The sequence below is a fragment of the Natrix helvetica genome, assembly GCF_964273705.1.
Source record: "Natrix helvetica genome assembly, chromosome: Z".
In the NCBI taxonomy this organism is placed as follows: domain Eukaryota; kingdom Metazoa; phylum Chordata; class Lepidosauria; order Squamata; family Natricidae; genus Natrix; species Natrix helvetica.
This window is the reverse complement of record NC_138554.1, coordinates 98,039,095-98,061,503: the sequence shown is the minus strand read 5'-3', so window position 1 is coordinate 98,061,503 and position 22,409 is coordinate 98,039,095. Positions and strand designations below refer to the sequence as shown.

The 22,409-nt window shown below is 34.0% G+C and overlaps 1 protein-coding gene across 1 annotated transcript in view; it reads left to right on the top strand.

Moving 5' to 3' along the window:
- CREB5 (cAMP responsive element binding protein 5) overlaps positions 1–22,409 on the top strand; it is a 267,317-nt gene that overhangs the window by 93,280 nt on the left and 151,628 nt on the right. Inside the window, exon 8 of the mRNA XM_081932228.1 lies at positions 5,428–5,600. Within this exon, the coding sequence (XP_081788354.1) occupies positions 5,428–5,600 (173 nt within the window). The remainder of the gene's footprint in view (positions 1–5,427; positions 5,601–22,409) is intronic.

Genomic DNA, 22,409 nt, shown 5'->3' with positions numbered 1-22,409 from the left:
CCTTAGCCTCTGAAGCAGGCTGGGTTATTTTGGTAGTCTCTCCCCCCCCCCTCTCCCCTAGATTGTGAAATCGAAAATATTTTTCTACCAGCATGCATTAGGCCAGTGTAATAAATTTGTGTCTGTAACTTTAATCTTGCAGGATATATGCTTAAATTAAAGAGAGCATTATGTTTATGATGAAACCCCTGAAAATGTATATAAAAATAAATTGCTATACCAGTATTTTTAAATAGAAGATCTGCATGGGCTACTGTTAATTAGTACTAATTGAATCTACCTTGTCAACATCTCTTTTGGGGAAAAAATGGATTGCATTTTCCTGACAAAAATACCAAAAAGCAAAAAGCAGAGTAGCCTGCAATGTTTCACTAGCAGACATAATCTTGTTTGTTTGCTTTTAAAAATTACATTTAGAAAAGGAAATCGGTTTGCACCATTGACATTCTGCCAGATTCCTGTTTATAAACACATCAGGCAATGTCAAGAGCAAAAGCAAAATCCATATATGACTTCAATGTTATTAACTCAAATATAAATAAAAAGCTGGCCATTCAGTTTAATTCCCTGCTTTTCAGCCTTCATCTAGCAGGATGCTATGCAGTTATCTTAGAGTGGCTTACACTAAATGACCCTAATTGTGCTGTACACATTTAGTACTGCTGAAATCTTATTGGAACATAAGAAGTGCTTTGTGTGGAATGCTGATTGAATGATGATCTCAGACGTTTGATTGTTTGAGAAATAAATAACCTTTAGTCTGTGCAGTAAAGCACTTCTTCTTTTAAAAATTGAAAATATGTTTTATTAGGATCTTCTAAGCAGCATATATTTTCCTTAAGGTAATATATTTTTATGGACAAATTGAATGGTTAGGGACACTGGATTTCATGCATTTTTAAAAAAAGTTTCTTCTTTCAATTAGAATTTAAAAAACCCACAAACAAAAGTATACCCAAAACAAGATAAAATAAGGTTCTGCTGTTACATCTGGCATATATTGCATGTCAAGAAAGCAATCTGCACAGATACTCAAAAAGAAGATGAATGAAAAGATAGATGGATCTGGAAAACAGGAGGCATCTTTCATTATTCATTTCTGTTGATAATTAGAGGGCACCACTAATTAGATCATGTCAAAAAAATTAAGATAAAAGAGGAAAAACACTAAATCCATTGCATTTTTGAACAGGCCATCACATCAGAGGAGTTAGTGAAGTTTACACAAATTGCTTGCTGGAGAAGAAATGAAAAAGCTCTTTTAGCCCACAAAGGAAGTAGACTTTATTCTAGAAAGCACTGCAAGTCTTCTATTGGTATGTCATTACCAGCTGTTAGAGAGAGAGACAGAAAGGGAAGGGGAGGGAGGGAGGGAGGGAGGGAGGGAGGGAGAGAGAGAGAGAGAGAGAGAGAGAGAGAGAGAGAGAGAGAGAGAGAGAGAGAGAGAGAGAGAGAGAGAGACTAACTCGTCCAAGGGCTTTCATTAAAGGATAAATCGTGAAATTTGTTTTTGAGTTGGAAGGCTATGGGCAGAAATGAATAAGTTTTTGTTTGTTTGTTTGTTTGTTAAAACATCCATTCCCTTCTTACTCTTAGAGTGGGAAAGGTGCAAGACAGCACACTATTTAAAATTAGGTATTTTGCTGTCACGATTCAACAGTGTGTTCTCTAAATGATCTAAGTACTACATGGTATTATTTTGTTCCCTTTTGGGCTGGACCAAAAGTCAAATGCAAACTATAATGAGATTAGAAATACAAGCATCTTTTTTATGAGATCATGACATCGTTTTTGCTATTCAGACTGTGCTGCATTTATTTATTTTAAAATCATATTTGTATCTCAAAATGTTGCTAGGATTTATAGGATGAATCAACACAAATAGTATTGGTTGTTGTATGATGAGCCTCCCTTTGGGAAGATAACAAGAAGAAGATGATAACAATTACGACTAAGTTAATAGAAGAGTATTGTCTGGGATTTTATTTTTGAGTCTGGCAGATAAAGGTAAAAAGGAAGCTTAGAAGATTTTCTATGTGTATATTGTTATGTGTGTATGTTATTATAGCAGAGCAAAATACCTTCACTGAAATAAAATAAAGCAAGATTGCTTCAGGATTTATAACGTTGGTACTGAAGTTCAATCCTGAGAATTAGTAATATGTATGTAGCAGAGACAGCTAAAATTTTTGGAGTTTTGTCAAATTTAACTGCTACAGTTTGGATATTATAAATCTGGAAATTGTGCTTATTGTCAGATGCAGTTTCCATAAATGCAATGCGTCCATGTTCACAGTAGTCACTTAATCAGAATGTTGAAAGCTGATTGATGGACATACTTTTCAGAATAGTCAGATGTTATCTGTAGAACTGGGCACAAAGAACTTTTTTGAATTCTCGATCACATCTGCAAACCAAGAAATTGGATGGACAATTTTTTTGAAATTTTGCAGAAAAGAGAATATATCCCACATTTGCTCAAGAGCTAGACTAGATCCACAATAGTGATGGCATTGTCATTGAAAAAGCTCAGTGAGTGCAGGATGTCTAAATTTTCAAAAAGTGTTTATATGAGGAAAAGTAGTATACTTGCACATACTTCATGGCCAGTTTTGCTATGAAACAAGCAAGAACACCTATCCTTTATCTATAAAGGCTTTGCAAAGATTCTGCTTTGAAATACTGGTAATTTCTAGAATAGATTCTCCATTTTAAAAAAATTAAAAGAAACATACAGAAAATTTTCTGGGCCCGGCATCAGACCTAGTGAATCTGGCCAGATGTCTACCCACTATTCCTAAATATAATTTTTTCCTGTACTTTATGAGATATAATGTGTGACACAGGGGCAACCAGGATTTAATTCTTTAAATATATTATCAGTATACCTGTTTATAAAATAGTAGTTTAGCTTCTTCCTGCAATTCTGAGATCGGCCTCATGAAAAGACGTTGATAATGTTTGTAGCTCAGAGTTGAATGAAGGGTCTTTGGTCCTCTGAGAGCTAGGCATTTTTCATGCAGACATTTCATTACCAAAAACAGGTAATGTCATATGTTTGGATAGTGGAATATCTGCAACAAAACAAGCTAGATCAGAGTACACCAAAGATGTTGAACCTCTCTCAGAAATGCTAATTTTTTCCTGGAATATAACAATAGCAATACAGTAATGGAAATTCAGTTTGATCAGTGAGAAAATGTCTTCAACAAGTGAAAATATACTCCTGTTTCAATAGGATTTGTCCATATAGTATATTCTGCAGAGCATTTATTCTAAGGACCCATTGATTCAAGATGGCTTTACAAGAACATAAAAAAGAACAAAATAATAAAACTAGATTCAGCCCAGTTATCTTCAGCCAATAATATAGTTCTGATCTATAACATTATTTAAAATAATTGGAATTATTTATTTTACCATTGTGCCAAAATTTCCCTTAATTTTTTTCCCATTGATTGAGCTGGTAACTTCTGTCTTTTTAAGTTATTTTCAGGATCCTTGAGAAATGTTTTTTGAATTTATTTTTTGATTTGAGTTACTGTAGGGTTCAAGTTTTGGTGATTTGTTGCATAGATCTCCGTCCTGAAGCTTCTTTGGTTTCCTACATTTCCTAGTTTGAAAAGATCTCATGGAAGCAAAGAAACCTGTCACCTCTTAGAGACCTAACGGTAAAATGAGTAACAACATACACACACACACACACCTTGGCAACTTCCTAGCTAAATAAATCCAATATAATACCATATTCTATCCTTAAGAATTGCAGCAAAAAAAAAATTCTCTTTGAAAAAAATATATCAGAAGTAAATTTTCTTTTATGACATTAATGAGAGCTATTAGAAATAATATTTAAGAGTTATTTGGGTGTGAGATTAAGGCACCATATGCATATATTTATAAATATATATTATTATTATTTATTAAATGTTTATGCCACCCCTATAAAACAACTTTGGGAAGCTCACAGGTTATAAAACAAATAGAAAAATAATTGAATATATTAAAATATTAAAACTATAGATTAAAAAATTTAAAACTGTTGACTGATAGCCTTAATTCATGCTTAACCTAATCCCCGACCTTAACCTAATCCCCAAGTCCCTTCGGGGAGAGGGGGCGGTCTAGAAATCAAATAAAATTGAATTGAAAAAAATAATAATCAAACAAATCCTGTAAAAAAAACAAAACAAAAAGGGAAAAAAAGGACCAAAACATCTCTTCACCAAAAATTAATAGTCAGATTAGCAGACTATCACTATGATTAATACTAGACCAATTATCAAGAAGTAAACAGTACCCCTAATCAAGGAACTCAGACAAATAAATTAACGGTAAATGACACCCTGAACAAGGACCATCAACACTGACAGTGCAAACCCCATTCCTTTCTACCACTGATGATGTTACTTAGTTTGGCAATGAAAGATCTGCAAAAAAAAAAAAAACAACCAAGCTCATTTATATAAATCAGAAGTATTTTTATACATCAAAGAATTATAATTAGTTGGAATATTTCAAAAGGAAACATCAAATTCTATGAAAGACAAAAATAACCCTAAATATATCCTACATTTGATAGCTATCATTAAATTGCTCATATTCCTCTTACTGCTATTATTAGTTTTGCTTCCCTCCTTCCCTATTCCTACTCCCAAACATTGGCTTTATTGATTAACTGAACTGTACTAAAAGTAAACACTAGCATTGTTTACATATTTCTTATCCATTTAGCACATGATTGCACCTACCATGAAATTTTTAGCAGTAGTGAATAGAAGTCTATGGGGTACAATTTTATATCTTTAAACTTTATATGTGCAGACAAAAGTCTTATCCTTTGAGATGGTTCCTTTTGCTAGCTTTAAGTTAGAAATATTCAAATCCATCTCTTTTTTTCCTCTGAACTAAGTGTTTTTCTGAGCTAAGATTGTATTATATCTCAAGTTTAAGTTTATTCATTAATAAATGTTACTGATAGCATAATAGCAAAACAGCAAAAGAAACCTGAATCAAATAATACTCTTCTGCTGCCAGTGTAGTAAACATAGCATCAGGAAGAATATTGTTATAAATCAAGATGTCTTATACCAACTTTGGGAAATCATTTTCAAATGTTATATATAGTAAACACAAGCAAATGGTTACATACAAAATGCTTGCATTAGAAATTATGACTCTGGACAGTATTCTCAGTTATTTTTTATATATATTAGCTATTTTCAGTGGCAATATTTTACACCCTAAAAGCAGTGTGTTATCATTTCTTTAGAGCTGGTTAGAGTAAGATCATTTGAAACTCTGTTGGCCAATAACATGTTTTAAGTATACTCTGTTGGCCAATCTGTAGTTTTAGATATTAAAAAAATCTAAACAAGCATCTAATTTGTTCTTTCTGTCTTTCTCTCTCACCTCCCCCTTTCACAGAATATTCCAATGCACAACAGTGTGGGAGATACTATGACAGCACCAGGGGTGCACCAGCTCTCTAATCCTAGGATGCCAAACCACGACACCAGCATTGTGATTCAACAAGCCATGCCGTCACCGCAATCAAGTTCAGTCATAACACAAGCACCTTCAACAAATCGACAGATTGGGTAAGTACATTCTCAGTAGTTCTTAAATATTATGTGGATGCAAACTATTGCCCTTAATGTTTTCTCTTGTAAAGTAGAAGGGGATATTTTGCTTGTATTGGTATCTACACCAGCACATGATGCCAGGTATGGAGACCTAACTTTATCTTTTATTATATCTTTTATAACTTAAATGTATACATATCTCTAACAGGGCAGGCATTGTTGCTGAATTATTATACTTTACAGAATGTAGCTGGGAAGCTCTGGTTTATAATTAAAAAAGTCATTGTTTATGTATCTCTTTCTGTGTGCAAATATATTTGGGGGATGTATATGTGTGTATGTGTGTGTTTGATCACCTCTTTGATCAAACCTCTTTGATCAAACAACCATAGGACATTTTACTAAGATACACTAAGCTTTGATTAGATGAACTATGTACTATCGGCCTAGATCAGGCATGCTGCTCAGGAATTCTGGGAGTTGCAGTTGACAAATCTTAAAAGTTGTTACAATTATAAACATCAGCCTAGATTATCATTCCTATTCTAGTGGCATCCCAATATACATTGGCAATATTGCTTCAATAATTTCTCTGCTCACAAATTTGATAGCAATATTACTTAGGTTGGAAATTGATACAGATCATTTTCTGCTGCTTGTTCTTCAGTTGCAAAACTTTCCTGCCTCAGAAGGTCATCTTAATGTCTCATTATGGTGCTTTTAGATGAGCATGTTATGTTGAGTTTTATTTGTTTCCAATGTCATTTTATGATTTTGTTGTGATTAATGCTACTATTATTTATTACATATTCATTGCAATATTCCCTTTCAAGGTAAGCAACATTATGCAAACCATAGAAAACAAATAAGAAATAATAAACTAAAGGAACTAAAGGCAGGTTATAAAAAAGAAAACATAACTAAATGTAATTTACCCCAGTACTTTTCTTCATACTTCACAATTCTTCATAAATTAATCTTGTTTCCACATGTCCATATATGTTTCATACATTTTTTGTCATTTTGTTATTTTTTTAAACCTATTTAAACCTATTTTCTTTTTGAATATCTCAAGCTACCATATTTACCCTTTCTTTCTGCTCCCTTCACTCTTCATATATTTCTATTACATTTGACTTTGTTCTCTCTCTCTATAATATTAATGTATTTTGTACTGGTCACTCCCATTTGTATTTAATCACCCTGTGCTTAAGGCACCATTTCATATATATATCACTTTTGCATTTTTAAACAAAACATTTATTCTTCACAATATAATACCATGTTCACTGCATTTTAGTCAGCATTTGTAGGTTTTAAAATATATCCACCCATTTCCCTGTCTAGCATTCTATCCAAGTGCACAAATTTACTGTATACCTTTGTTTTTGACATTTTTGTATATTTGCAATTATACTTTCCAGTTTCCTTGTCAAACATCCTGATTATTGGTACATTATTTTTCAGATCATAGTCCATATTGCTATATGCAATTTGTCTAACATTCACCATCACCTCAACTAACAACATGGCATCATATATGCAGAGTAGTCTGCCTGTATCTATGCTTTGCGGTATAATTCATATACTGCAAAGTATAGATACATTCTCATCTCTAAGCAGCAGACTTTTCATATGATCGGAAATATTAATTATACATTTATGCTTGAATACATTAAACAGCAAAGGGAATATTCTGATCTTATTTCTCTTGCTGGCTAGGAAATTTTATGAGTTGTAGTCCGCACATCCTTAAGTTGCTTAAGTTGCTAAGCTTGAGGAAAACCAGAATATAGTATTCAGAAATACATACCTACATGTATTTTATTATATGCTTTTTCTATATAAGCAAATGTATAGTATGTTTTCATTTATACATTCGCCAGTTAATGTCGCTGCTTTTTTTGTTGCAATTGTTGTGTTAGTCATCCTATTTTTTTTTTAACTTGAATGTTTATATTGCTCATTTAATTGGTGATCTGTAAAAAATCTCAGGGAATATAAAAGCATATAAAGTCTTGATGTCTTATTTATTTTTGTGCATATCAGTATTCATTTTTACATAAAACTCTTTGGATAGAAATTTCCTTTTAATTCCGTATCTTGAGTGATCAAACTTTCTGGGGAAAGTTAAATAGCAAAATTCACTTTGATAAATTTATCCATATTTTTAACATTTCTTAAGCACAAAAGGCTGTTTTATAATGGTTTCATTGGAATTTCAGGTTTCTATTTTAATATAATGCAATATTAGTTATGGTACGGTATTGTTTAGCACATAACTAATTAAAAGAATGTAATACCTTGGGAAGATTTTTTTTTTAAAAAATATAAAGAACACAAACAGCACAAATATGCTTTGTCGTGAACTTTAAACTTTTTAGCAGTGTTGTCATGGTCTTAGTGTATTTAAAGGGAGAGCAGAATCAGGCCCAGAAGGCTATAGAGAATCCCACTTTAGCAGCATTCTGATTTTAATCACAACTGTAGATAGCTGAGTGTCAAAATATGGCTCGGCCACCTGCAAATGTTTGCACTGGCTGCAGTCCAACAAAAACAACAAATGGCAAGATAAAGTTTCATTTAGGCTGTTGCATTCAGCCTTTAATTCTGCAAAAGGCTGGGATTCGACTGAAGCATGTGTATTGCATTCCATGAAACAGAGCTAGGTGTGCTTTGTAATTTATTTTTTCTTTCCAAATTTTCTTGTTGCTGTCTTCAAAATAAGAGAAAAGGTAGTTGCATAAAAACAAAATAAAGGGTAACAGTTGCTGGGAGTAGATTGATGCCTATATATACATATATATATTTTCCAAATATTCTAGTGTTCAATTAGTCCTAGAAATCTAGGGCCCTAAAACTAGAATTGCAAGATGAGAAGGGATCAAGATTACCAGATTATTTGGGAAACAGAAAAGAATATTAGTATGTGGGAAGAATGCATTATTCAAGAAACAACTCTAGAAAACAAGAACCGATTCTATCATTTCAGTAGAAACAGAAATATCTCCATTATTTGTGGCTTTTCTTGTTTATACACAACAGGTAGAAGTGTACCTGTAGAGGATAATTTTACATATTTTCCAACAAAGTGCTTGTATATAACATAAAAAAGAAAGAAGAAAAATATAATATAATAGAGAATATAATAAAATATTAATAAGTGACTTCAAACTATTACAAGTATGAGCAAATTTAATAACTTTTTATTCCGTTTAAGAGAATAGATATATATCTTCATTTCATATTCCTATAGGCAAATCTATGACATATCAACTTTTCAAGTCTATTAAGAACATTATTTTTAAGAAGTCTCATTTTAACCTTGATCAATCAGAATATTTTCTTGGTGCAAATGTAGCCTTTCTTACCACAAAGATTATATTTAATGCAATACAGTTTTAATACAATATCAAAACTATATTGCATTAATGAACAATTCATGTTCATAAAAAGGAATTCCCTTCCTTCTTTCCTTCCTTCTTTCCATCCATCCATCCATCCATCCATCCTGCCATGCCATGCCATGCCATCTATATTATATAGCTTGAGAAACTTCATTCTATCATTTAATTTTTATTCAAGAATAAAATATTTTTATTATGTGTGTGTGTGTGTGTGTGTGTGTGTATACATATATTGTAATATATTTAATACAGTATATTAACAACTTGTATAATCGGAGGGGTGTCTAAAAATGGGGAGATGAGAGATGTCAATAAGTTAAATTCTATCAACATTAGCTAATTTTTCTTATCAACAGCATTATTCTAAATGTGAAAATGTACGTTAAAAGAAAAAAAAATATTTGATGTTCCCAAGAGGGTCCCAAAACATTTTTGGAGGCATATCTAAACATTGGGTTTGGACAGTTAATTAATTTATTGCAAAGTTGTATAACTATAATCTGCTTCACAACACTTCTGTGCTGTTCTGTGTAAAGTACAAAGCAGCACATATTCACATTTGCTAATGAAAATATGTGGTGGTTTAATACTTTGGTTTACAGAAGTGGGCATCCTTCAATCCTACACAACCCCTATTGTTGCATTTTCTCACACTCCTGGGGAGAATCTTCTTTCCTGCAACTACTCACCATCCTTTTGTCGAGAACATTCCTTTTTGCATTTTAGGGTTACTCAGGAAGAATGGAACATAAAATCTTTTTATTTGCATTCTTCCTGAAAAGCAGCAAAGCAGCTAGGATGTAAAAGACGCTAAATTCCCTGTCAGAAGGAAAATGTTCATTCCAGAAAATGAAAGGTTTTTTTAAAGGTATATTAAAGTTGAAAACTGAAGAAAATGGTGTAAGGGAAAAAAGAAATAATCACGATTCCAGCAGTATGTACTCAGTAGCTACTCTCTCAAGTAGAGAGAGAGGTAGAGGCAGACAAAAAGATAGATAAACAGACAGACAGACAGACAGACAGATGCATACACACACACACACACACACACACACACACACACACACACACCATAAATAGAACAGAAGAGCAGCACAATGTAGACAAAGTACTAAAATAATTCAATGCAAGGATCCCAGTCCTAATCTAGCTTCACTATTTCTTTGGGAAATCTACTAATTCTATAGCCTTTCTTCAATTTTTCGTAGCTGGCTGATACCAAAACATTTTTTAATAGTCACTCAAACTTGAATTAAGCTACAAGTACAATAGCGGAAGGTGGTTGTCTTTTGAACAACAGATAACTTCTTGGCTACAAAATAATCTGTCTAAAAATAATTTATCATTTCTGTTATGTTTTATAGCTACTTTCTTAAAATATAACAGAGCAAGGACCCATATTATTATTTTTTCCTGAAATCAATTGAAGCTGGTTTGGTCAATAATTTCCATGCAAGAATTTGGCACAATGCTAGCATATTATAACACAATAGGCAGCTCTTTTGTAATATGGGAATGCAGAGATTCCCCCCTGCCTCCCCCCCTCCCGAATACTGAGTCAGAGAAAACAAATAGTGAGAGTTTTGCAGAGAAATTGGCCCAGAACCTCATGGCATGATCCATCTTTCAACTGAGGGCACTTTTTTAAATTTATGGAGTGGTGCCTACTGTAAACATATATGCAGGATTAGTATTGTGAGGTGCTGGATTTGAGTATGATATTTGGGGACATACAAGTTGAAAATTAAATGAACATGACAAAGACTTTCGAATTCTTGAGAACTTAACAAAGTAAAGCAAGTTAAAGTAAATAAACTCTTTTAGATGTTTGACTTCTATTAAAACAAGTATATACAACGCTAAGAAATTACTTAAGCACTATGATCCAAGGAATAATGAAACCAACAGATGAATTAAAGTTTAAAAATTTCCATTGGCCAATCATTACTGATTCAAAGGGTAGTGCTTATTTCCAATTTTCAGCTGATGGAGGCTGCATTGTGTAAGAGACACTTCTGTCATCATGGCAGTAACCTTTCCCATCGGAGCATGTACTTATTTATCTTTTTGCATATGCATATTTACAAACTGTTAGGTTGGCAGGAACTGGGGCAAGTAATGGAAGCTTACCCCATCACTCTGTCCTTGGGTCTCAAGTCCAAGCTGCCAGTTTTTCAGATGACAAGCTCAGCATCTTAACCACTGACCCATTGCATTGTCCCTAACAATTGAATCAATTCACTGAAAAAAATCCCAATCTTAATTTATAATATTTTAATTAGTCAAATTCATAATAGCATTTTAAAATCAGTAGTGATTTGAACACATTGAGGATAATTTAAATGATGACTACCTCCTATAGTAACTAGCAAATTCCAAGTGATTGTGGAAAACTTACTCCTTTCTGATTGCATGAAAGGACCTTGAGGTATATTATAATCTTCTATTTCTCAATGGCTTTGAATTGCATACCATTGAAATTAATAATAATAATAACAAGGACCATAATCCAGGGGTGGGTTCCAGCCGGCACTACTGTCGGTTCGCTCGTGTGCATGCTTCACTCATGTGTGCCAGTGGTGGGTTCCGGATCCGGTACATTGCGACGGGGCAGGTGTCCACCACGTGCATGCACGCTGCCCACGCATGTGCACTCACCATCCGCGACACTCCAGCTGCTTGGCGGAGCATCGTGCAGATGCTGTACGCTGTGTTGCGTGCGCAAATGGCCCAGTTGGGTCAAATACAGGTAAGGAATGCAGTGGGCCTTCCAAAGTCCTGTACTGGAATGGTGCCTGCTGCTACCAGCAGGCACCGGTATGCCCGTACCGGAGCGTACCGGCTGGAACCCACCTCTGGTGTGCACGCTTGATGTGTTCTGCATGCGCAGGCACAGTGCAATTAAAGTTGTTCTGCACATGTGCAGAACTGAAAAACATGATGGCACCGCTGATGCTGCTGACAGGGGAACCAGTTTGGGTGCCTGGCAGGTCTGGGTCACTGCCTGTTCCAGTGACCCAGGCTGCCAAACCACTACCAGTTCAGCCATGAACACATGAAAATTAAAAATAATAGAATCAGAAATAAAAATAATTGAATTCTAAAAGGAACTAAACTGTTAATAAGATACAGAGAGATTAAGTACAAGTTTTCTTGTCTAAGTTCTAAATTTCAAATCTGGACATTATTTATTATTGTTATCTTCAACTTGCAGCACTCTCTGCTTTGAAATCTGAGTCATTTTAAGTATTTAGTAGATACTTCACTATGTCAGATGTAACCTGAATATGTACCTTCATGGCTGCTAAGCAAAATTTGGCTACTGAACATATACCATGGATCTGACAGTCTGCCAGGAGAAATATATATCACATCTTGTTTGCTTGGTAAGCCTCTAAAGAGAAATCATGATTAAGGGAGCCTTTAAAAGAATGACAGTAACATCAGTATAAATGAAGAGGAAATAGCTTTATTATCTAAAGTTTGATATTGAAAGACAGAACCTCCTTTATACTATAAAATTAATAAAAAGTTATATAAATAATACAAGGGTATACCTATTTCTTTAGAGTAAGTGTAGTGTAGAAATTCCTCAGCTGGCAATACATTTAATAATTTGCATAAGTATTCCCATGGATCATTCATGTCCAGCTGACAATCTATACATATTACTGTCCTTTTCTCACATAACCTCTCTTAAGATTAAGGGAGGTCTGCAAAATAAATTCCTTGAAACAACCAAGTAATTTTTTACCCAGTGGTATTTCATAAATCAAATGTTGATACATCAAGCCTAAATCCAAATTGATCTTCAGCTAATACATTCACATTTTTCAACTGGAATTTTTTAAATAAAGGTATCTTTACTTATGATGCTTAATAAACTGTTTGGATAAAATTAGTTTAATTAGACTTATTTTTTAAAAAAATATTTGTACAGATTTCATTGTTGGAGATACTATAAGAAATAGTAAATAGGACCATCATTCAAACTTCAATTCAATTTTCAGGGTTCTGCATAAATCAAATACATCCTGACTTGTTTAAGAATTTCTCATGGTATAGTAGGTTTGAAAGTTTCCAAAGTAGTGAAAGGGTATTAGTAAGAAAAACGCTGACAAATTACCACACACGGGCCCAGTTCATGAGCTGGTAGAGTAAATTGTTCATGGAAGTGGTTGACCCATGTCTCTGGTGAGATCAAACTCCCAGGCACTTTTAACTTTTAGAAGTTAGCAGCAAGATGCCAGAAGTCAATGGAATTCTCCCACACTACTACTTCTGGGCTTCTTATATAAATAATTTTTCCTTGACTTTTTGCTACTTTACTTTTTTATTGTTTGGGAAAGGCCTTGTCCGCTTTATTTAAAAAATGCAAATAATACCCACATGCATCAGTTAATGAAGCTTCAGCTATCATGTTCTTCATCAAACCAAATTATGAGACACTTGGGACTGAATTTCCAATCAAGAGTAACAGTAATACAAGAAGTTCCTTCAGAAAGATGATCATGTACTGGTAAATATTTGATATTCCTTTTGATGAACAACATAACATCAGCAAAACAACATAAAATAAATGCAATTTATTTTACAGTTGCCCATATAAAAGAACATAGTTTAACAAAACAAAAAAATGTCAATACAACAATATAATAATGATTCATACTGTACATCTTACTGTACATATATACTGTACATATATATTAAATAATATCAGCCAATTTTTTTAAAGTACCTCAAAACTAAAAAAAAAACCTAAAAATTATGACATCTGGAAGAAACAGTTACAAATATTTTATGTCACTATAAAAAAAGACCTGTTTCTAATATATCTTCATTTGGCAATGCTATTTCTAACATTACCTTAACTTTTGATCAGAATGCACTTAGAGAGCAAATTTAAAAGGGGAAAATAGCTTTTGGATAAAGCTGAAGTGATTGGAAACTGTAAGATGCAGAAGATTAAGAAGTGCTTATGAAATCCCAAAATAAAAACCCGATCTGCTGGGGATATATTCAGTTATTTTCAACCCCTTATCACCTCTTTTTGGATTATAAATAATAATACTAATAATCCAAAAGAGGATAAAACTATTTTATTTAACAAGACAGTTATGTTCACAACATTTTTAAAACTATTTGTAAGGTACCTAAATGACAGTTCCTGAGGTCTGGATTTTTTGTTAATTTACCACATGAAGTTTATATTTGGTCTAGCAATGTGCCTGGATCACTATTTGATTCATTTCTCAATGACTGTCTGATGAACTGCAAGATTAACCCCTAGTCACTAATGAATATATAAATCATCAAAGGCATCACTGGGGCAGGCCCACCTCCAGGTCCAACATTTGGAGGACCTCCACATTGACACACCAGGACTTGCTTTTATAGATTTTAAATCATTTGCACTTAAACACCTTATTCTTCTTCACACATTTCTCTTTTACCTTAGTTTACAACAGTGATGGGATTCAATTTTTTTACTACCAGTTCTGTGGGCATGGTGTGGCTTTGTGGGCGTGGCAGGGGAAGGATACTGCAAAATCTCGATTCCCTCTCCACCCCACTAACCTGCTTTCCAACTCCGTTCTCCTGTTTAGGGCTACTCAAAATTTCCACTACCGGTTCTCCAGAACCTGTCAGAACTGGCTCAATACCACCTCTGGTTTACAAATAGTAGATGCTTGTTTCTCATTGTTCTTTTTATTTTTTTATTTTTCAAAAAAACAAATTTCATATTATAAGGAACTTTTTAATCACACCACAAACTTTATTTTTTCTATAGGACTTCTTTAAAGAGCCATTTATGCCCAGGTGCATCTAAGAAATCAAGATATCAGGCAGAGTTGTCATCCTCTGCAGTGTACTTACTTAATATAAATGGTAGACTACTATATAAAACCAGCTGGTTTTGCCTGGGAAGAAAGCAGAAATTTGGTGAAGTGAAAGATGGGGAACAAAGTTGCAGAGAGGTTCGGAAAGAAGCAGAAATAAAGTGAAAGGGAATATAAGGCAAAAGAAATGGGGAAATAAAGATAATAGAAATTAGAGGAATGTGGAAGGGGTAAGCTCCCAGAAAATATATTACCAATGGCCTCTTAATTAGGGTACTACATACCACTATTCAACATTACAAATAGGCATAGTGCAGTGCACCAGAAAATAAACCCCTCATTAATTCAACAGAATCCTCTTTGTCCTACTTTACCTGCACTTGCAGATAATACCTATGTAGGCAGCACAGTGAATGAAGAGCACTGTATATATTCTACATTGGCAGGTCCTGTACTTGATTCAAGTTATTCATGCATGGGTTGTAACCTGTTCTGATGAACATTGGTGAGATCGAGTCAGCTTGAGCCAGTGTTCTCTCTCTTGTATTGTCTTGTATGCAAAAGACTTGTACAACTATGCTTGGCCCAGTTCCTTAGCAATGGATGCCTGGCTAAAGCCTTAGAGATTCCCAAGTAAAATGCTACCACAACCTGATAAATCAAGTAATGGATTCCCTGTAACTGAGAGCAGTTCAGACCAGCTTCTTCATATTAGCCTTATCATATCAGGCATCAGAAAGCAGATAGACAGGTACATCTGAGAGATCTCTGAACCCAATTAAAGTTATGCCACAAAGAAATCAAATTCATGTGGTTTGCATTCAGAAAGTTATATTTGGTGAGCTCTAGTTGCTTTTACTTTGTAACCTAATGCACACCATGTGAACATTTGAAATGCTTTTAACAGTTGAGACCAGCTCAAATAACACTGAACCCGAGCAGCAATAAAGAATGAATTAAGACTGATTTCAGCTTGCAGTCAACATTATTTTTCTCTTGCTTTAGAAGCATGTATTCTCCTTCATGGAATAGTGCAGTAGCTCTCTTATTACTTTTTCAAAATAGAAGGCTTCAGAAGGCAAGTGCACTAAATCAATTGCAAATCTGAATGTTCATTTGGGAACAGGGGTAAATACTATTTAATTGGCAGCTTGAGTGTCTGAAAGAGAAGTGTATATGGTCATTATTGGGAAAATAAATTTTGCAGTGAAAAAACAAAACATTTATAGAAATGTTTTGAGTGTATATCAAAAACACCTAAGATTGTAGAACTGAATTGCCTTTTGATTCTAGAAAAAATGAATTCAAGATTTGGATAGAGCTGTGCATTAGAACTCATGGAGTACTTTAGTGAGAATGGTTAGAATTCACTGAAGAACAGCTGCCTTTCCCTCACACTATCGTTTCTGAGATGTCAAAGTGTACATTTTAAATTAGGGATTTCAAGAAAGTATTTAAAAATTGCCCTGGCACCAGCAAAAGACTCCAACCCAGTAATTCCTTAATGTGTTAAAGACTCCACTGAATAAATAATGTAAAAAGGAAGAGACAAAGACTGGAAGGGGGGGGGGGGATTTGTGCTAATTTCAACTCCATTATAAATATAACATCATTGATTTAGTGGGAGAGAGAGGGAATTTTACCCTTCAGAGGTTAAGCTAAGCAATGAAAAATTAATAAACAAGTACTTAAGTTAAGCAAACTGTGCCTTAAACCATTAAAGAAGATCAGTTTGTGAAAGCCTTTTATAACCAAGTGTATGTTAAAAATGGGATTCATTCAGAGTCCTTCTCTTGGATATTGTCCACTCTCTGTCATAACAGCAAGGTTTGACCCAAAACCTTACTTTTAATTTACTACCTTCTTCAGTTAAATATCACAACTGTTTGCAATGTTGTTAAATATATTGTCATAAAACTGCATAGGATGGTCTCATGGAATATATTTTTAATATTGCCCATAGTAGTTTTCTGTTACAAATTTATTTTATTTTTATGCAGTTGTCTCCAAATCAATTGACGCAACCCAAGGTTTTTTCCCTGTGAATGTCACCGAAGTCCTTGTACACTTTTGTTGTGAATCCATTTTTACTACATTTAAGTTCACTGTACTCTATAAAAGTCCTTTAATGAAAGAAATCATTTTCTTTCTAAACTATAGTATCTGCTAAATCCAAATATTTTGTTTCTCCAGAATTCTGAAGCAGGATAAGGGGTGGAAGTCCAATAAATGGGAATAAATGTAAAACATTTGGAAACATTTGTTTCAGCCCTAATGTCTTTTCATTTTTGCCCTCTCTCCCGCTTCCCCCTCCTTTTTTTAAGCACATGAAAATCTCAGGGTGAAAGGTTAAGGTGAGCTTCTTTGGGTTGGATTTGTATTTCATCAGGTTTCATTTAACTAAGAGCAAAAGATACAGTTTCAGGGGAAAGCGGAATAAGGTGTTTTATTTAAACATTGTTATTTTTTTAACATTATAATAGGAGGGAGTAGTTTTGCAATTCTCTCTTTCCAAACACACATAGTTCCAATAAGTACCATAAGTACAAGGAATGTTGCCCTGTGCAGAGACCATGCAAAGTTCTAGTGGGAAAGACAGGATCTTATCAGGAGACAAGAACAGTCTATCTTTGCCCTGAGCCATTACTTTAATACAGGTGCTAATTGTTTTAACTTAGAGAGAAAAATAGCATTTGTTTAATTTAATACATGTACTAGAGTGCTACGTTCTGTTGAGACACTGAGTAAGTTTTTTCATATAACAAGTGAGCATGGTCTGGATTGCAACCTGGATCCTATTTTTATTCAACATTTGAACTTTGGGTTTCACCACAAAGAACAGATAGGTTCTTCGTTTCATACGTGTTTCCTCAATGTATACTGTGTTTTCCCAAAAATAAGACAGGGTCTTATTTTCTTTTGACCCCCCAAAATAAGACCTTATTTTCAGGGAGGTCTTATTATTTTTGAGCTGCAGGAGGTAACGAGCTTGGTCACCTCATGGCTGCTGCTGCTGCATTGCAATATTTCCAGGGGTAGGGGCTTATTTTCGGGGAGGGCTTATTTTAGCGCATGCACTCAAAAGTCAGATTGGGCTTATTATCCGGGGAGGTATTATTTTCAGGGAAACAGGATAGATGTGTGAAGAAAAATATCATCTGAATGATCCTTACTGTATCTCATTCTATAGCTGATTCATCTTACTCGTTCTGCCATGAAAAGCTCCCTCATCAATATTCTTAAAGCTCCACATTAGTTGCATCATTTCATTAAGATGTTAGATCTAACTTTGAAAAAGGCTGATCAATTTGGTTTATTTAGGCCTTCTCAAACGTCAGCTTTCTGAGGTTTCCATTATCAGAAAATCCTTTCCATCAAGAGATATTTATGACCTAAGTTTAGCAATGTCTGAATCCCCGGCCACTATAGTGTCAGCTCTGTTATGCTTGAGAAATGCAGAATACATTCATAAAATACAGCTCCTTCCTCGTCCACTATCAACTACATGAAGACAGGGGACTCTGTGTCTGGACTTCAGATTGCAGATATATTAAATTGTGAATGTTGAGGCTTGGCTCTGTTCTATTTTTGAATATGCCACATGTTTTCCTAAACTGAGCACATTGTAAGATTTATAAATCCAGGTAGACATTGGGTTCTCCAGTTTTTCCACATATCTGACCTCTTCCTATATATGTCATTCTCTATGATAGCCATACTGATTGTGTTATATAAGTGACAAATAAGTGATTTATTTAAAACACACACACACACACAGAGAGAGAGAGAGAGAGGGGGGGAACAGTTCTGGGGAAAAGGGATAAAGCTATATAATAGATTAGGAGCCTAACTGCAAGGGATCATGCATAGTAAAAGTTCCATTGTTTCTGTAGGTTCAACAAAAATAGTAACATCTATATAGTAAAGAGACTCCATCACTGACATGTCAGTCTTATGTGGCATAGACATACTATTTTTATTTATGACATGATTTAAAAATCAGGCTTTAATTTTTCATGAAATTGTGAAATTTTATCTTAATAGGCATAGCCTTGTAGAAGATAAACTTGGAAAGAAACTTATAGATGATCTAATTCAACTCTCTGACCAATGCAAGAATCTTGCACTACAGTTTCCTTACTGCAGACAATTTTTAAATATTTCCAGAATAGTCCACTACCTGTTGGGATAGTTAGTCTGGTGGTTGAAGGGTTCTTACCATTAGAGATTTTTCCTGATGGGGAACCAATCTACTTTCTTGTAATATAAAACCACTGTTGCTTGTCATATAATTTGGAACAATTCTTCTTCTGTAAGGTTCAGATAGAACATAGCCAATGCTATCAACATTTCCATCATACTCAGTGCTTTCAAGCATTCCACATTTTTTTTTCTTCCAGGCCCATCTTGATTCTTCTGTTCTTAATGTACTGCAGTTTGCCAATGTTCCTCTTAAACTATGGTGCCCAGAATTGGACACAATATTCTTTGTGCTATCTTAGTGCAGTCTGATTGATGCAGATAGAAAGAAACAGTGACTTTTCTATATATAAGATTGCATAACTACCAATGTAGCCCACAATTGCCTTTCTCCTTTCCACATTATAGCTATAGCACTTATATACTGCTTCACAGTGTTTTTATAGTCCTTTATAAGCTATTTGCATACTTCAATTTTATTTACTACTGATGTACTGCTTAATTATTATTTTTAAAATGCTATTGTGTTTCAAAATAGTTTAATTTTTCCTATAATTGACATATTAAGTGTTGATTATAGTTTTGCAATTACTGTTGCTAACTGCCAGGAGTCTGTACACATTATGGCAGTAATAGAAGTGTTATTTCCCTTTCATGCTTATTGAAATACTCTCAGCATGAACTCTTACACTCAGATTCCTGAATCTCTGTACCTGTGAACAAGTCCTTTATATAAAATGCCCTTCTATTCTGCTATTAACTTTTGAATAAATATTATATTACCTATCAGTTTTTGAATTCTACTCATGAGCTTCATCCCACCATGTTTCAGCAAGCCTACTAAATCATTTATTTTCCTAAATTAAGAATTCTAGTTTGTCTTGTTTGTTACCCATTTGTCCTCCATTCTTGTGTTCCACATAGAGTTACTGGAATATTTTGGTAATATGTTATCCCCTTCTCCCATTTTTATTTGTTTCCTATATTAATGTGATATGTTGGATGCCACCACATCCTGAATACCCATACTAGTACTGACATCTGATGTTTTGTGAGCTACCAGTCCTTTCCTCCATGGTTTAGTTTAAAGCCATCAGAGCAGGTGGAAATTTGGTTTAAAGACTTCCAAACATATCCTTCAAAGTTATTATGCAAGTTCAACCAACTCTTACCAGGTGTACCTCAACTTAGAAACACATTCCATTATGAAAGAATCCAAATTGTTCCTGCTGACACCATCTGTTTAGCCAATTATTCTTTTTCAGTATAGGAATGAGTGAAGAAAACTCCATCTGTGCCCTAGCTCTTTATTCTCTTGCCCAGCATTTCATAGACCCATGTGATTTCTTCAGGAATGTGTTGTTTTCTCCAATATGAATAAGTAAAAAAGGATATTTGATAGTAAACTTAAAGAAACTTGGGAGTTGTTCAGTCACACTGCAAACTATACCACAGGGAAGAACCAGTGTTCCTCTCATCTCGAAGCACCACTATACATTCAGCCTGTAATCTGTAGCCGTTGTCATTTTCAGTGAGAAAAAAAAGCATTGTATGTCTCTGCATATCATGAAGACAGTGTCCTCCATCTCTTTGTTTCTGAATGAACAACAAACAATTTAAAAAGTGTCTTACTCCCATTCACTTTCTTAGTGAGCTTGCACTTTGGGGAATTGGCTTCCTAATATATCATTGAAGTTGTCTCAGTTAGGTCAGCAGCAAACAATGCTTCAGTACTACTTGTTAGTAGCAATTAGCAGCAGTATATGGAAATCGAAACAACAATCCATGAACAGTCTCCCTCCTATTTTTGACTTTCTTCTGTTTCCCTTTTCTCTTCTTTCTCCTCATCTGAGCTCTCCCAACCATTCTTTGTTCTAGTCAACTCATTGGTAGCAGATAATTACTCTTTTATATGATTTACCATAAATGCTGCTGCTATCACTATAAGAATTAAGCTTTTGATGCATGTACTGTACGTGTATATGTATATGTACTGTATAGTTTTTAATCTGCTTCATGAGTTATGCATCTTTACCCTTACTTAAATTCCATGAAACCATAATTGTTATATTTTACTGCAATTATTTTTGGAAATTGAGATTTATAAAGCCTCTATTTGATGCCATTCATATTTTCACATATTTTGAAATATTGCTAAGACTGTTTCAGCAGTTTCTATTTCATATAATTGATTCTGTCAACAACTATTTCTTTTAAGACTGTAACCTTTACATAGTTATATGTAGAAGTCCCATGAAGTTCAAAAACCGAATACAGAAATGTCCTTTAGAAAGTATGCCTTGTAATCATCTTGTTAGGTACATCTTAATAATGAACACACTATCTTAATCTTCTATTCTTACTGCATTTTGCATTGTATAATTCTAAAAATTAATATTGCTCTAACTCTGTCTTAGTGAAGAGACAAAATACTAATTATGATATTATGAATCTTTTGGAAGTTTTGAGTTACTTCAGGAAGGAAAATATATAAAATATTCAGGATCTTTCTAATTAGTATGAATTATACATTGTATTAACAATTTGACCCAATTGGAACCATGTAGTCAAGGTGTTGACTATGATCAGAGCCATCTTCAGCCATATAAACTCACTGGATAATTTTGATCTCCTCATTTTGTCTCTCAGGTCAACTACCAGCCTCTAGAGAAAAGGCAGGATATAAATCTAATCAATCAATATCTCACCTGATAAGATTTTATGCTTCTTAGCTGTTATCTCATTTTAAATAGTTTTTTTAAAAAAAAAACTATTTTAAGAAGTTTGTGATAGGGCTTCTTTGTAATTGCTGAACTTAGACTTTCTTTATTTTCTTTTATATATTTTGCATTAATCAAGTGTTTTACTTTCAGTTTTCATATTGCCTTAAAAAGTAGAATAATAAGATTGGAAGGGACATTAGAGGTTTTTTAATTCAATGCTCCGCTCCATCAAGGAGACTCTGTACCGTTCTGGACAAATGGCTGTCCAATCTCTTTTTGAAAAACTTCTGTGATGGAATGATGAATGTTGGGGTGCAAAGACATGGAGTTAAGAACACATGTGTCTATGGAGGCTTTTAATCATTCAGGTCATGGTTGTCCCAAAGGTGATTTCCAAAGGGCAATGGGCTTTCTTGGTTTTTTCTTTGAAAACATTTTCATTTGTCATCCAGTTCTCATCCAAGAACTAAATAATCTTCTTGGATGAGAAATGCACATATATGCTTGGGCTATAGAAGTATGCACATATCTGCATATGGCCAAAGAGCAGGAAAATCTGTAAACTTAAAAAAGTGAATAAGTAGACACAACGAAAGAAATATTGAATGCAAGTTCAATGTACTTGTTTATATTTTCAGGGCATGAAATAAAACA